Source organism: Sipha flava, unplaced genomic scaffold, assembly GCF_003268045.1.
Source record: "Sipha flava isolate LNK unplaced genomic scaffold, YSA_version1 77_pilon_pilon, whole genome shotgun sequence".
Taxonomy (NCBI): Eukaryota; Metazoa; Arthropoda; class Insecta; order Hemiptera; family Aphididae; genus Sipha; species Sipha flava.
Window position 1 is genome coordinate 715264 of NW_020273617.1, and position 18141 is coordinate 733404.

Consider the following 18141-nt stretch of genomic DNA (forward strand, 5'->3'; position numbering starts at 1 on the left):
ATATAAACACTCTTTAAAAGGGTTTTTACTTATTATTTTTTGTAGCTAGATTTTTAAATAAAATATTATAAGTCAAAAAGTATCTTAAAATGTTTAAATTAATGGAATTTGATAATAATTCCTTTCGTTCTAATATGTTTTACGAACAAGATATTTGTAACTGGATTAGTATTCATGGTAAAAATACTAATACAAGCTGGTGTGTGAAAACATATTAGAACGAAATGAATTATCATCGAATTCCACTAATTTAAACATTTTAAGAAATTTTTCGACTTATAATATTTTACTTAAAAAGCTACCTACCAAAAGTAAAAAGTAAAAACCCTTTTAAAGATCATTTATATTCACACTTTATAAAAAAAAAAAAAAATAGTAAATATGCATTGCAATGTGATAATATTAAATAACACATAATACCAAATAACAGTTTTTAAAAAATGTGGCAAAATCAAACGACCAATCAGAAAGCTAAAATGATAACCGGAACCGAGACTGACCCCAAATGCTAATATGCATCCGGGCAGCCTACTCGGCTATTAAGTGTGCGCGACAATATAACACGTAAACTTGTAAACTATTATAACGGTCGATTGACAAATATCTCGGAAGACTAGAATCCGTATTACTTGTTCTACACAAGGTCATGGAATTTTAATGCAAGATGAAATATTCATGCACTCGACATCGTCCTTACCGACTTACAGACGTCCTTTCAGATTATCACGTGATAATCTGTCGCAAACTACGACCGATGATCCTTCGATGTGTGAAATCACTCGTGATGAAACCGAAAAATGACGTGACCACAGAATTACACAGGACCCTGCTATCTAAACATAGCGGACAGGGTGAAACAAAAACTTACGATACTGCATTATAATATACGTCTAATTACTTTCTGGTGTTGTTCGAAAACGCCCCGGGACATGCGCGTGTACGTGAAATGTGTTTTCGACGGACAGTAATACATCGATAATTGAATGGTGCCGTCGATACAGTCTCGGCGGGAACGAGGGCCGTGTAAGGGATAGGGGTGGACGTGTGTTTTTATTAGGACGTGATATAGATCGCGTGACAATTTGACCGCGTGTCAGCGCGATTGACCATTACTGACAATAATCTTAATCACACAACCGTAGGAGACAGGGAGTAGAGGGAAGGGAGTGGCTTGTCATCTACGTGATGGTTAAATTGTATACTATTATTGTTGCGATAAAATATTATAAAGTACATATAAAATATATTATTTTATACTTCTCAGCAGTTTGCTTAGTTTTATACTCACCATTTATATACCAACGAACGCAAACAAATATAATAGTAGTAGTTGTAGTAGTAGTAGTAGTAGTAACAATAATAAAAGTAACAATAATAATAATAATAATAAGAATTATCGATAGCATGTTATAGTATAATAATATTTTCTCGGTAACAACCAAATTTAAATCAACCCTATTCTTTTATTTATTTTATTATTTGCTTGACGTATATATTTAAAGATATACGTTGTTTTAATAACTGATTATTTTTATTACTCAATTGTGCATTTATTTGAACACAAAAAAAATGTGGAACATGCGCAGATTTGATATATTTAATACTAAGCTTCAATAATTTCCATTGACATAACTATTTGGTTTTTAAGCAACTTCATGTTTACTACTACTGAATTTATATTCATATTGTCATATGAAGTTTTAATTTACGTTTATGTAACCAGATACAAGTCTTTAACATACATTTAGAATCGATATCGTCGAATCTTAAAGTCAGATAAAATCAATAAATAACATAATTCAATAAAGAAAAACTTAATTATGAATTTCTAATGACGTACTCCATGGTCGGGAAAATATAAGTCATTCAAAAAAATTAACTCGATTTAGACTTATGTAATTATAACACTACGTAGGTGTTGTTTTATAAAATACGCCAAACAATTTACATTCATATATGAAATTTGAACATTTCATAATTTTATAAACCCACATAAGATATTTACTATTCTAAAAAAGCGTGACCTAATATTTAGCATGATTTCTATAATTTATTTCAGATAATAAATGTTTCTCTCTAAGACCATATAGAACTATTATATTTTGTATGTAATATACATGCATTTTTTTTAATTCATATTAAATATTGAATGTAATATAAGACCTACTAATTAAATTTATTACTTTCGTTTATTTCCCCACTAAAACCCTAAAAACCCTTAAACTCCTCTCTTAATACATTGAATTTAATTTAGTTTGACAATTTCAATTTTCATCTTTATACCATGATGACTTAAAATATGTACTTACAATATATATAAATCGTAAATTTGAATAAATCATATAAACTGCACAAAACTGGTCGTATTAAATGATTAATTAAATTTTAAATTTGTATATTTTTATAATGTATTTTTTTTTTCTTATACGATTTAATTGAAAACTAGAAGTTACTCAATTTCCGGTAACATAATTTCGGAGTATAACAAGTTATGTATTTAAATATACATATGGTATACTTTCTTATAAAAATCTCAAATCCATTGGATATTTATATTAATGACTATTGTTTTCACACGATATATTTTAACGCGTAGCTTAAAGTTATTTTCGGAAGTAAAGATACAACTACATTAAAAATAATTCCTTCGTTGTCGGTGTTCCGCTATAAGAGCCTAAAAATAAGTGATTGTTTAATTTGCTCCCTTCCATTGTACATTTAAACGGAATTTACTAAAATGTGCAGCCTAGTGGAAATTCGAAAATACAAATATAATTAATTTAAGCAAATATATTGTTTTCGTTTAATTAAATCGTGTAAATGGTTCGAGATGAGCCGTAGTGAAGTATTATGATTTTCTTGTAGATTAAGGGCCAAAACTCAATTATCTTATGATATTGAAAAATAAAAACTAGTGGTACACAATAGCGAGTAGCCTCTCAAATGTACTTTAACGTTAACCGTTCGAATCGGGCCCGTGGTGACCCTAACGTTACCCCGTGCGAAACGAAACGTTACACGGTCGACGTTGAGCGAACGGATCGAGTGCGACTCCTTGTAAGTTTTTCGCCGTCACGCGCGGCCCCGAGTTAGTCTACTACCTTCCCCCCCCCACCCCACGTATCGCGTTCGAGTCGCGTTCAATAATGGTTTTTGTTTTTTTCCGCCGTCGCAGGGCACGCGATAACCACTGAGCCGACGGGACCGAGGGACACCGGGTAGCGGAGGACGAGGACGACGATTGCGACGGTGATCGGCCGGTGGAGAGGAACGCCCGCGGCCGCAGGACCGTCGACACGTGGTGACCGCTATGCCGACGGACGGCGTTTTCCAGCGCGGCGGCACACCGCGCTCGCCCAGCGGCACGTGATCGCCGCGCCCGGTTACCGGTAGGCCGGCATGGTGGTGGACCAGCGGCCGGCCACGTTCGAGTACCGTCCGCATCGCAGCGCGCCCGCACCGCCGCCCCGGCAAACATGGAACACCGTGCCGGTGGCGACATCACCACGTACAACCACACGCCCGGGCCCGTTGTCGCGCTCGATCCCCGCGACTCGCTGTACCGGTTGAGCGCCGCCATGGACAACGGCACCGACCCCACGGTCCAACAGGTATGTGTTTACAACCACCCTCCCCATTACGCACCGTACGGTGTCCTGCCGCCCGACAACCCTCTCACCGGCGGGGCATGTTTTCTTACCCGACGCCCCGTGCGATCGTCCGCAAAAAAACCGTTCCCGTTAAGCTCTCGTCTCGTGAACATTACGCTCACCGCTCGTGTCTCGATGGTGATCCGCACCGAACAATGTTTTGAGCTGCCTTAGTAATCGACCGAACATGACGGACAGTTTATCTTAAAACCATGTTCACGGTTCTTTTTTTGACTGGGTCGCAGATAGTGGAAATACGTGTATGTATGTATATGCAGTGGCGTAGAAAGACTGGCTAGCGCCCCTGTCAAACATGGAAAAAGTTACATTTCTAACCAATTCAAAATTTATGTCATGATATTTTTTTTAACCTTTAATTTTACTAATATTTTTAAAGAACAATTTATACTTATAAGTTATTATTATAGTGTTAATTTTAAACTTAGAAAATTTGTTTTTCTCACTTGATGACTGGCAAATTCATCGATAATATCTTCATATAAAATTTTTTATTTAAATATCCTATTTTTATAATTTCATCGTTAAATTCACACGTAGTGTGTAAAAATAGAAAAAAATCTACGTATTTCAAAAAATATAATGGAAAAATTTCGAGCATCGCAGACACCAGAAGACGCTGGATACCACAGAGGTTTGCTATGGCTATTGATCACTGTGTGGTTATTATAAATCGATCATATATTGTGATAATAAATCAATGATAAACGATAACCTAATTAATAAAACATAATTAATTTTAATAAATTATATAAAATATTATTTATAATTGTATACATATACAAGTACAGTCCCATATAAATTATTTAATAGCATATCTTAATGACAATCGAATTTCAATAATTACTTATCTTACGGTAAAAATCTTTTCCTTTGGTCACACATTATTTCAATGATATTGCCCGTGGAAATTTATTTATATCGGCTATGCTGAATACCACTCGAGACGATGACCCTCTACAAAAACGGTGTTCACAATATTCGGTTCTCATCATCAATCAGTCGCCACCCCCGCCCCGATCTTTGAGTAGTGACACTCGTCGGGTCACGGCTTTCGAAATCGCCATTGTAGTAATCAAATTGCAACCATACGTGTGACTTTTGAAGGGGTGTGAAAGGTTATCACTTATTAACCTATATGACATAAAATATGCTGCGACTTGTATATGGTATAATTATTTTGTAATTGTCGTGTATAATATTTAGTTAGCACAGTGTCCACACGTGTTAGACGTCCTACCTTTACGTGATGACATTTTAAGTTAACAATATATTCGCAGTATGAATTGAAATCGGTATTATACATGTTGTTCCCGTTTGTATAATAGTTAAGTAGTTGACTGACGGCGACTATATCGCGAGTGTTTTTATTCGTAAGAAGTATAACATGTTTAGATATATATCTTTGGATAAATATAAATAAAAACCGTTCCGAGAGACAGATTTTGTCTTTGTGAAAAAAATAAAAGTAAAATGTACAGTAAATACCATTAGGTTCTTTAAATTATCTAAGTATATATATATATATATATATATATATATATATATATATATATATACATTTATTTTTACTTTACCATACTCTTGTATCATCACTGTAAATATATATTTTAACTTTTGAGATGTCATCTTAATATCCACGATGACGAATAAATTTCGAAATTTGTTCTTACTTTGATCTTTTTCCAGAGATGATCTTTGCATATTAAAAACCAATAAGAAATATTATACATTTTGCATTAGCGAAAAAAATATGTATACATATATTACATAAATACATTAAATGTGTTCTCATACGTTGCAAACTTTTTCAAAAACCACTCGAAGAACTGTCCGAAACAGCCTTATGTCTCGTTTTGAACGTATAAAATTATTCAGCATTACAATTGAGTGTAGTTTTTCAATTATAATATTTTAATGTAAATGTTGCGCTTTTAGTTGAAAAACAAAATATATTATCTTTCCGCACACATTATATTATTATTATTATTATTATAATGAGCAAATATGCAATACGAATGCGTTGAAAAGTAATAAAGAAAAGGCAACGCAGCTAAAATATTACGAGCGCAGTTCCACACTCGTAGAATAATTTTGGATTCATATAATTTTGTATTTTAAATTTATTTTTGGCCATTAAACCGTGGAATGCTTGTGATAGTTTTATGATACCGAGTATGAACATTACCGATCGACTTCGTTTTTACTTTCGTGGGACTTTAAACGTACATAGGTGAAAAGTGTTTATTTGACGGTAATGATAATCCGTTTATCAAACTGATTTTATAATGTGAGAAAAAAAAATATAGATCATAAAAACGACATTTTACAGTAAAACTGGAACTTTTAAATGATTTTAAAAAGCAATTTACGATATTACGATATCCTCGTAACTATAAAAGCGATGCACGCAAAATCAACGTCGTTAAAATCGCTGACAGGTTAGGTCGCTGATCGTTCAATTACCGTGAAATAAATGCAAGTCGGTGTATTTACATATTAATATTACGCTGTTTTCGGCGTCGCAAATAAATTTACGTCCGTTCCGATGGTAGAACGGCGTTTTTGACGTCACCGTGCGGAACTAACCCGTTTGACGTCTCCTTTGAATTCCCATTTCTTTCGTACGTCTCGAGGACCATGACAATCGCAACGATAACGTGCGACCCCGGAGGATCTCGTGCGCATCGGTCCTCTATCGGTTTGGTCTCCCGAATCTTTGAATCCGACGCACGACTTCCGTGACCCACGATCCGGGGGCGGTAAGTCTGACAAACGCAGCGACGTTATAAACTTCACCCTCGTCCCTTTTATCTTCCCGATCGCGTTCGACCCGCGTATAAATGACCCCGTGGCGTTTAGTGACTCTTTCCCCCGAAACGCCACCCCCGCCCGATCTGACCTCGATCGCACCCACGTGTTTGCCCCTATGACGTTCGACCCCTATCCGGTCAAGATCTTCCGAAGGTGACAACGGCATTTAATTCACGCACAAATTCGTGAGCTCGTACTTCCGTAGTTACCACGCGATCGCAGTGATAACCGTTTTGGTTACGGGGATCCGGTAAAGTACAAGGAATCGGATTGGTTATCCATTGATCTATCGACCACCGCAACCCCAGATTTTCCGCAACGAGTGACGTTTAGTCAAACGAATATTCGTCTACCGCGTTTACCGACAGCAACGGTGTACACGCGATAGATCGCAATTCCGTTTTATTGTCCGGTGAATTACGCGTTGTACACCGGTGATTTCGCGTAAAAACATTGAAAACCATAATCCCAAATGACAGTAATCGAAAATAACTGAATGGTTCATTTCGATCGACAGTGTTCGAAAGGCCACGGGGAAAAACGATAACGGTCAGTGTTACGAAACCATTCGGTATTTCGGTTTTAAGATTTCACAACTCAAAACAAAAAAAAACAACGAGATATAGCGGGAAATAGTTAAAAAAAAAAAAATGTATCGCGATCGTAGAACTAGTTTTTGATAAAACAAAAAAAAAAAAAAATGAAAAATAATGACAATCAAATTTACTTTTAATAACACATCAGATATTCGTTCGACTCTTATCGTTTTGCCCCTCGGCCCTTGGTCGCAAGCGTCCGAAACCCCTTTACCCCCGTTTCCCTGGCCCTTGTCCCTCAGAGGGATACGGACAAATTTACTAAAATGTCATACACGTACGTGTGTGTGTGTGTGACGTGCTTGCAGGTGACCGGCGACATGGACTGGTCGGACTACGTGTCGGTGGCCCTGAAAACGTCGATCATGGCCATCATCATACTGACGTCGATCGGCGGCAACCTGTTGGTGATCGTGGCGGTGGCCCGGCACCCACGGCTCCGGGTGATTACCAACTACTTCGTGGTGTCACTGGCGTTCGCCGACATGTTGGTGGCCATCGTGGCCATGACGTTCAACGCGAGCAAGCTGATCAGCGGCAAATGGATGTTTGGGTACTTCATGTGCGACGTGTGGAACTCCAGCGACGTGTACTTCTCTAGCGCGTCCATACTGCACCTGTGTTGCATCAGCGTGGACCGGTACTATGCGATCGTTAAGCCGCTCAAGTACCCGGTGCTGGTCACCAAGCGGCTGGTCGCGGTACTGCTGCTAGTCACATGGGTCGCGCCCGGCGTCATAGCGTTCGTGCCCATTTTCTACGGCTGGTACACCACGGACGAGTACCTGGCCTACAGGGCGGCGCACCCTGATGACTGCGACTGGGTGGTGAGTTGTGTTATCGTTTCTTTTTCGTTTTTCGTCCCTTCCACGTGTTCCCGCACGTGCCCCAACCCGCCCAGGGTGACTGCGAGTCCCGTGTATTTTTTTACATTTTTTTTGGGACCAACGTTTTCTTTCCCGTTCCATCGGACCTGGGAACATCTGTGTTAATGCCATAAAATATATTTCAAATCGCTTTTAAATTAAAACTTCATTCATTACTATTACTATACTTACGTTTGCATAAAAAACGATAATTTTCCCAGTGATTCGATTTTAGTTATTTTTTTTTTTTAGTTTATTCCATTCCTAATTCATTATTATTATTATTCATTTATATTATTTTTCAACCTTCCTTATGTATCCGAATCCGTAACGCTACGTACAAGCATCGCTTTGAATATTTTTTTTTTTTTAAATCTTAAGCCTCTTTGGATTACTGCGTATTCTGGATTAGCGTGTGTTCGGATTAACATGAACCTACTATATCATTAATGCGATCCGGACGAAATTAAATTGAACATTTTCGCTTATTCTGCAATGTTATGGTTTAAACCCTAACCCCAGTGTCCACCACCGCTTCCACTTCCAAATCCATATAATATTTACGTCCTTATCATTTATAGTGTCGTTTTATAGATACTGTTTAAGATTATTGAAGAAAATACAATTTTCATCTATTTAACGATGCATTTATTAACGTATTTTCGTTTGCATATTGATGGCAATTCGTTCGATGAGAAAATTTCCCGGAAAACGATATCGTATATAAATGATATACGCGTCTGAGTAATCTTTAAAGTTAACCCGTTAAGTTTTCCGACTGGCTAAAATCATATTTTCAATGTAACCTTTTATATAAGGTTAAAACGAGATCATAGTTCATATTTAGATTAGTGGTGTTGCGTGGGATAGGAAAATATGCGTATATACATAATAGTTCAGTAGATGCAGTTGTCAAATAACTAAGTAAAAACTTAATCAAACCCATTTATGCAGTCGGTACGCTTTATAATTTAATAGATTTTAATAATAATCATATTGTTGTACCGAGGCAGATGACATTGGCATTTTATTATATTTATAAACGCAGATTGAATAATTACAACTTAACTCTTATTACGAGTGAGCAACTTCCAGTCGTTTGAAAAGTTCAATCCGATTCGATTCGATATTTTAGCCTCGTTTACGTAAGTTTTTTAAAATTATAGTTTCAAAAAAGTTCATATTTTACGTGATATTATCATGATTTGTACACTTGGATCCAAGGAAATTGTTCATACAACACTATTCAGTTTTGAGAAACAATGAGTTGATAGCTCAGAAAATGTTTTCATGCGGCGGCAAATTATATAAAACTATAATGTTTGATTCCTTAAACCTTTTTATACTTCCTTCTCACTATCAGAACTGCATATTTTATGACCTTGTAGAGTCGGTGCTATTTATTTACGCGTAACTTTGATTTATACGACGATTTTCGAATATATTTATAAGCATCTATAATATGTAGATTAAATGCGTTATTAGATGTATATATTTCACTCGAGTGCATTAAAACAATAGCAAGTAAATCAAAATATATGTAAATGTTCTACCTGCCTTTATACTCGTGTGAATACAGGTTACATCTTTTTAAATTTGAATGAAACGCACTCGAAATGTATGTTTGAAATGAGCAATATGTGAATTCAGCTGTTTCAATTCTAATGCAATTCAAGTTTGTAATGTAAGTACAGTTATACAGAAAATAGCGTTTTAGATCAGAAATTAAATAAGTGAACTATGTATGAAGATATAAATTATAAAATAATTTAAATATAAAGAAAATCAAATTGAATATACCTTATACATCGTAGTTTTATAAAAAAAAAAACAAGCGTTTTCCTTTCTACGACCTCCTGGCAACAGTAAGATTAAATTATTACATTAATACATTATAATCATGATAATACATTCGTGAAGTTGGCCCACATAAGCATTGTATTTTTTTTTTATGTGTGCCATTATTTTGCAAGTTATTTGTTAGTATTTGATTGTCAATTTTTAGAATTTATATGTTCAAACTTTCACCGTGAAACCAAAAGATTAAAAATTGGGCTAACTTCATGTTGTCCATTCATTTTGACCTAGAATTATAAAATCAGTACCAAACGAATGCTATTGATTTGCGCAAATTTGCTAGTCTATTTTTAGAATTTACAAGGTATTGGGTTTGCTCCTGTAAGTTTTTGAAGTTGGTATAGCGTTATTTTACCTGAAACGTTGAAGGTGAGTAACAATGAAAACTAATGATTAACAAAAATTAGTAAGATAAATAGTTTTAAAAACTACAAGAAGTTTAAAAGAATTAAGAACAGATGATAATTTTAAAAAATATGGGATGAAGCCGCTATTGTTTTAGAAAATAATGGTTTTAGTGAGCCTAAAATACCACGAATAATATCTGTTCGGTTAGTCAGATTAGGTAATAGAAAAAATAAATAATACAGACTATTTAAGAACATTTTCGTATAAATGTATTTTTTTTAGTTATATATACAGTAATAAAGTGTATTTACACTAAATTCAAAGAAAATTATTAAAGTTTGTTGGATTCTATGAATGATGTCTAATTAATAACAGTTCTATATATCAGTTACTAGAGAAAACTTGTTATACATATATTCTTGCCTCTCAAACCATTTAAACGCCAAATGCAATGCATCAGAAGCTTCAGAATGAAATGGTCCATTTTCACCTTCAGTCAAATCGTCTCCTTCAGTTTTAACTTTTTCGAATAAACTACGAATTATTTCATCATCTGAAAGTATTTGATATCCAGGATCATTTGTATCCATAAGCAACCACTCATTTATATTTTCTTCATTACAATCCCCAAATACGTACACTTGGCACGTGCCGTTCTTTTTTTTTTTTATCGTCCAGTTAATTGGACGTCCGGTTGATTGATGTTCGGATAATTGGAGTTATACTGTAATATCAAATTATTTATCAAGACAGATTATAATTATGAATAGAATATTTATAAATCTCCAACGATATTCAATTATAAAAAAAGATAAATTATAGTAAATCTATAGATATTTAGAAAATATTTCCATGTTATTCAAATATATTTAAGATTTGTTTAACCATTCTAACAAATACTGCATTTAATAAATGTTCTCAGATCTATGGTGATTTAAAACATACTTAAGAATCACAATACGCCAAGAACGATTGAATAGTTTAGCAGTATTACGAGTATATATAAAAAAAAAATATCATTTAAAATATAATTGATAAATTGATAATAAAGCTTCAATAAAAGATCGCCATTCGACACTAAAGTAGTAATTACATTGTATAGACATTCAGTTTTTTTTTATAAATAGAAATGTTAAAAAAAAATGTACCTTACATATTAATAACTATTATAATGTACCATAGTTGAAATACCGATCAACAGTTATAAATTAAGATGTTTTTTTTTTAAATAGATACTTTTGCTCTAGTATTTGTTGAATATCAGAAAGAGTGGGGGAAAATATTTACTATATTCATTAACTTTTGTTGATACCAAATTCACACTTTCAGGTCAAAGATCACAATTTCAAAAGTTATTGACCAACTGAATGATTTGCAAATTCTATAAATTGACTTGAGAATTCTTAATAATCAAATGCATTCATTTGGTACTGATTTCAAAGTTCTAGATCAAAATGTGTGGGCTATGTGAATTTTGTTTAACTATTTAATTTGGTTCCTTGGTGAAAGTTTGAACTTGTAAATTCTAAAAAATTTACTTGCAAATATTTGCAAATAACATGCAAAATAATGGCATAGATTTAGAAAAAAAAATTGTAACATTTAAGTGAATCAAATTTACGAACATATCGATACTGTATTATTTTATCATGGTAATAAAATACGTCACTAAATAATTATTTTAAATTACTATTAAGGTCGATATTCATTTCTCAACGTATTATTGTTTATTTTATTTCGTCATGATTAATAATTTCAAAAGCTCGAAAATGTGTATTTCAATAAGTTATGATAATCTCATTTCACTGTATTATTACATAAAGAATCCCCTCGGAAATTAGAAGAAACTGAAGTTTCATAATCTGATGTACATACCTAACCCCTCTATAGGAACGGAAAACTTGATGTGTGTGCGTATAAAACCATGTGTTATACATTTGATAAATATAAAATGCCATACTGTCATAAATAAAATGAACGCGCCATAATGTTCAGATCTGATATCCACGCGCATACAGTGTTATTAGTAAAACTGAAAACAAAACAGACAAAAGGCTTGTTTAATTATATATAGAACTGCGCTGGAATAAATGCACGAGAGACAATGTCTCGTGAAATAGCTTTGTGCCGTTTTGAATTCCTAGCAATTTCAGTATTTTTCTTCTTTTATTTTTCTTTTTTTTTTTTTCACGTGGTTTGATATAAAAACGAAAAAATATTAATGGCTAAAGTAAAACTTAACGTTGAAAACATTAGTGTTTGATGCCTATGATTTTTTGGTATATTTCAGTGCTTCTCAACCTTTTTCAAACTACCGCCTCCCTAAGAAGCAAAATTTTTTTTCAACACCCCCATCCTTCACTTCATTAAAATAAAAACTAAAATATAATAAATGAAATATTTATAATTGAATAATAAATAATATAGATATAAATGTAAATATAATAAAAATAAAATGTAAAATGTATGTTTAAATATAATTTAATTGTTTTGAAATGTATCGATTAGTGAAATGCATTCAAAGCCAATTTTTTTTATGTTTGGTTCAAAATTTTTTAGATGAAGCTGTAAGTCTCCTTTTTTGACGATGTCTAGCCAATTTCTTTTTTTTGTTGTTAGATAATAACGCACTGCCTCTGATATATGTAGTTTATATTTCATAATCATGAACTTATTTTAGAAATCAATAAAAGGAAAACAATTACAGATAAATCTTGGTATGTTGCATTGAATGAAAAAAAGTTCACCGCTTTCCTATCGCCCGAAACGAGCTCACCGTCACTTGGTTCTCCTTCACCGCCCATCGGGGGACGATATCGAGAAGCACTGGTCTATTTAATTAAAATATCTGAATCGTCAAACATGTTTTAGCGAATAATCGTGCGAAAAAAAACGAATACTCTTAATAACTATTTTAAAATATGCGCAATATAATATTTTTTAAGCGTATAACGTATAAAATTAAATTTTGCATAATTAATATTATTGTTTGTGGTTCCGGCTTATCAAAATTTCGTTGAACGTTATATTTACATCAGATAACCACTGAGCTGCTGCAGTATTTGATCTGCGCTCAAAGTTAAATAAGAGTAATGACTTTGACTTAAAATACTTATAAATATTTGAATATTCAGGAATATTCCGGTTACAATCGTTGTTTGCCGATGTTTTCGAACGGAACTCATTATAAATCGTTCTTCTGTCGCTGTGTAATGATCAATAATGACGAACTCTAATATTTTTCGCCAAAAAAATGAAAAAAAAAAAAAAAAACAAAAAATCGAAAAGATTCGTTTCAAAAACCGTCGTGGTTTCCAATCGACCGTAGAGTAATCTTGCGGCATAATCACTGTCATATTATTTTTACCGACTTCGGAACATTACGACTGCCCATTGTGTACTGATGATCGTTTACGAATCTCACAGCGTCCCCCAATGCCTAAAATTCGCGTGTTTTACTTCTACATATCTGATTCCACGCACCAAAATATTTCATTCGGACGTCGGGACGCTACAGCTATCCAAAAACTTGCTGCGACCAAAACATTTATAGTCGGTTTTACATTCAGTGTTGACGTAAAGGATTTTAAGTGAACACGTGCTGATTTTTTAAAATCGACCGAGTTTTTTTTTTTTTGTTTATCAATCCGAAGATTGTTTTTTAAGAAATTTTTCACTGTAAATGTCTTCTTTATTATTCTCTATTGACCGAATAAAAGTTTATAAAAGCTGAGAAAAAGCGGTGCGCAACAACACGAACAGTGCTACTGCACACGGCCTTGGGCCTTAGTCCCCTCTACCCCGTTCAAATGGTAACTATCGAAATTGAAAACCATTATCGCTTGCCGTTCCAGGTAAATAAGGTGTACGTGATCGTGTCCTCTTCGATATCGTTTTGGATACCGTGCACGATTATGCTGTTCACGTACCACGCGATATTCAAAGAGGCGAACCGGCAGGAGAAGCAGATCCATGCGAGGATTAGTTGCGGTCATCAGATAAACTACAACCGGGAGATGGCGGAGAACCAGCTGCGGTCGAACGGCGCGGCCAACGGTTCGTCGTCCAGGACCACGCTGGCGCCCAACGATCACCATTCGACGCCATCCCGGGACAACAGGAATATCATCAAGATGAAGAGGGAGCACAAGGCAGCCAGGACATTGGGCATCATTATGGGCACGTTCATCGTTTGTTGGTTGCCTTTCTTCCTGTGGTAAGTACCAGTTGCTCGTTATTTCACGTGAATTCATAACATCGTTCACGTGTAATCGTCACTTATTACTGTACTCTATGCCCAACGGACGTTAATCATTCAAAATAAAAATAAAAAACAAATAAAAATTACATTCTAACGTACACCGGTGAATTTGTAAATTTCAAATATTATGATGCGATGTAATATATATATGTGCATTATATATGAAATACCGATTTGTTATTGTAAGACTCATATTTTTTTTATTATGATACAAAAAGTAAATAATGTACGATTAAAATGATTAATATTAGATACTAATAAATTCACGTATATTGATTGTACGTGATGTGTTTTGTTACATTCGCGTGTTCACGATATCCGTGAACATGTGTATTTGTATTGACGTAAAAAAGTAAGGCTCCTAGTAAGCACCTGTCTAGTATGCCTGATACCGTTCGTATAATACAGTCCGAACAACTCACGACCAACATTTTGGTCTGGTTGCCATCGATTTTCTCCGGGTTATTCTTATGTGCCCATAAAAACTTTGAACATTTTCAGCGATGAATCTTAGCCCGAAACATTATTCCTTGGGAGAGTTTTTCATGCTCAGCTTTTCGTGCATTTAACCGTTAACCACTTTCCTTCTTCCTCCTTCCCGGTGTGATGAATCTCCTGTTAGCCAAATAATATAGGTACTGTTATACAAACCGTTGTTATTAACATACCGTTTGTGGTTTTCCAATAAAGCCCTTAAAATAATAAAATAACAAGCCATTCGCTATAACTGTTCGAAACCTCCGATACCTTGCCCACTGACCCGTATATCATCATCAGGTATACAACTTATCTTTTCTTTTCCATATCACTGTTGTTATATCGTTATACTGTTATTGTTATCGTTATGATTCACAAGTAATATAATATAGTATCATGAACATTATTAGGTTTTATCCACCCACTCTTTATCGTTTAACGACGATTTTATTTGACGACCCTTTGTCTGTCAACGATATTAAAGACAATTCCGAGCGATGAAAATGTCTATATTAAACGAAATAAAATTAAAATTCAGGAACGTTTACTCTAACAAAATAATTATGTTTTGCAAAATATTTATGAATGCGACATTAAAAACTACTAAGTAAGGTTTTTAGTTATTTGAATTATTAATTTATATTTTGATTGAGCACAATTTGCTTCTTTTTATATGTAAATACATTTTATTTATACTTTTGTTTTAAAATTTCCTCAGTTCCACAAATGTATAATTTTGGCTAGTACAGTTAAAATCCAATTATGAATATTCATGAACATGTTTTTCTTTTCGGGTTATCCGACATTTTAATAAAGATGCGATCTCAAAGAAAATTATTTTGTTATCTATAGAATACACTAATCTGAAAAAATTAATTATAACTTTATTTTGTTTTTATTATTTGTAGCATTTATATCATTAGTTCAAAATAATAATAAAAAATTCTATATTCCAATGTTAAAAAAAATGCAAATGGTATATCATATATTATACGTAAGAAGACCAACTGGTACTCAGTTATTATTGTTATATGTAAATATGTATATAATTTTTGTAATTATTCTTTTATTCCAAAATACTATTGTATTAACGTTTAATATTTCGGTTAATTATCGGTTGTCTAATAATTAAAAAACTATTTGGATGAATGTTTTCTTATTAAAGAAATATGCAATTTTCATTAAATTTGTTGATTCTAGTCAAAAGATGAATTACATTACTTTTATATTTTAAAGTCAAAGAGTAGATTTCTCTCATAAAAATATTTATGTTATCATATGTTATAATGAAATTAGTTTTTCAACGATAAATAATATACTATAAATGTTAACTTACAGAATGGTGTTTTATTATTTTACGTTTTTATTTTTTATGTTTTTTATTTTAATATTTAATTTTAAAACAGGATTTTTGTTAAGTAATCTAGACATTTGGCAAATACGGATTTTAAATAGATTTATTAATATTTATAATATTATGATGTATATTTCAATTCTGAATCGCAAATAAGCAGAAATTCTTACTATCCTGTGTACAATTTTATACCTGTATTATAATAAAGTAAATGTAATTCATTATGTTGAAATATTTATTTTATTTGTTCCATATTTGCATTTTTTTTCTTTTTTTTTTCCTAGCACTTTGATTATGAGCAATATAGCTCCAATTTTTTTGTCCGTTAACATTTATATTACGTATACAAAATGAAAACAAAACAATTCTTCCACAAAGACCATTGAATCTTCAACGGTTTACTCTGTTCTCGTATTTATTATTTGTCCATTCGATTATGTACGAAATGTACGTTTGAAACGCTTTTAAGCATACGCATATTTTTTTTTATATATATATCTTCCCGATGAATTCAAGAGAATATGTAAAAAAATCCATCTTTTTTTACAAACTGGATTTTTTTTTTTTTTATTCATTGTCGAATATACACTTTATTACTGTTTTGTATTTTATATTTTATTTCATATTTCTAAGACAATTTAACTCAAGATTCACGTTGAATTAATTAACTGTGTACGAGATAAATAAATAATAACACATCGTTGTTTTTCGGAGCAATATAATTATAATTATTCAGATTAAGTCTAGTAACGTATATATCTTAACTTACAATGCAAAATGTACACGTGGGTGTATATTATAATTAACTGGAGGCAGACAACTTTTCTAGTAAATTAATCATTCAAAAACAAAAAATTATTTTAAGACACCAAAAAATCTATCACGCAAAACATATCCGAACAGATCGTGTTATACAATGGATAATTTAATGAGATTCGATAAATTAAATATGAAATGGTAAACAGTTACCTTCTATGAAACATTATAAAATCTAATGAAATAGTTTTATATAAGGAGTAATCGTATCTTCTGCATTGTTAAGATTAGACGAGGAGTTAGATTTGCTACGTTTACCGCAAATTTCTATAATTAAGTTGTGTGAAATTTGATTCGGGGTCCATTTTAGTTAAAAGTTCATTTTGAGATTAACATGAATAAAGAACAATATACAAATCGTGTCTTGATTTAATTTTAATTAACAATTTTAACAATTTAAATTAGTTTTTGATATTAACAAATCGGAATAGTTAAACTTAATAGTTACTTTATACATATTTAATTTTACCCACTGCAGTACCACCATATGTTGTGTCTAAACGATTATAATGGTATTATATTGTACCCACTGCATCTAAAACGAGAGGATATTATAATATTTTCTTGCGTATGTATTAAACTTCACAATTTTCATTGCTTTATTCTTGGTAGTAAAAATAGTAAAAATAAAAAAAAAATAACGAACAATAATAAGAAAGTGTATATTTTGGTTTGACGTGTCTTGTCATGTTGTTCTCGATATGGTGTTACAGACTTTTGCGATGTGTCCTCTAAACGATTTTAATAATTGTTATTGTTTTTATTTTATCTTGTATTTTTTTATTTATTATTATTATTGAAACATCTAAAACATTTTGTTTTACAAAAGAAATGTCAAGGGTTTCCCTGAATTAGTCTGTCAACTGTAACAAAAGCGAGACTTTTGCTTCTCATTATAACAACTGTTTAAGACTTTCTCAAATGTTATTTTTAAAATATTTAAATTTATCCATGAAACCCAAGGTTTAATCCATAGGTAAATACAGTTATTTTAAACTCACAATGATCATTATTTTTTTTATACTATGTTAGGCTACGGAAATTTTTTTATTTTATTTTCCAGATGGATTTCACTAGACGCACT

At 32.8% G+C, this 18141-nt stretch overlaps 1 protein-coding gene across 7 annotated transcripts in view; it reads left to right on the forward strand.

Moving 5' to 3' along the window:
* LOC112692837 (octopamine receptor beta-2R-like) overlaps positions 1–18141 on the forward strand; it is a 186934-nt gene that overhangs the window by 155904 nt on the left and 12889 nt on the right. For all 7 annotated transcript variants that reach the window (XM_025567645.1, XM_025567644.1, XM_025567648.1 and 4 more), the window contains 3 exons: positions 3176–3611; positions 7387–7905; positions 14004–14365. In XM_025567645.1, coding sequence (XP_025423430.1) covers positions 3477–3611; positions 7387–7905; positions 14004–14365 — 1016 coding nt within the window. In that variant the 5' untranslated portion in view covers positions 3176–3476. The remainder of the gene's footprint in view (positions 1–3175; positions 3612–7386; positions 7906–14003; positions 14366–18141) is intronic.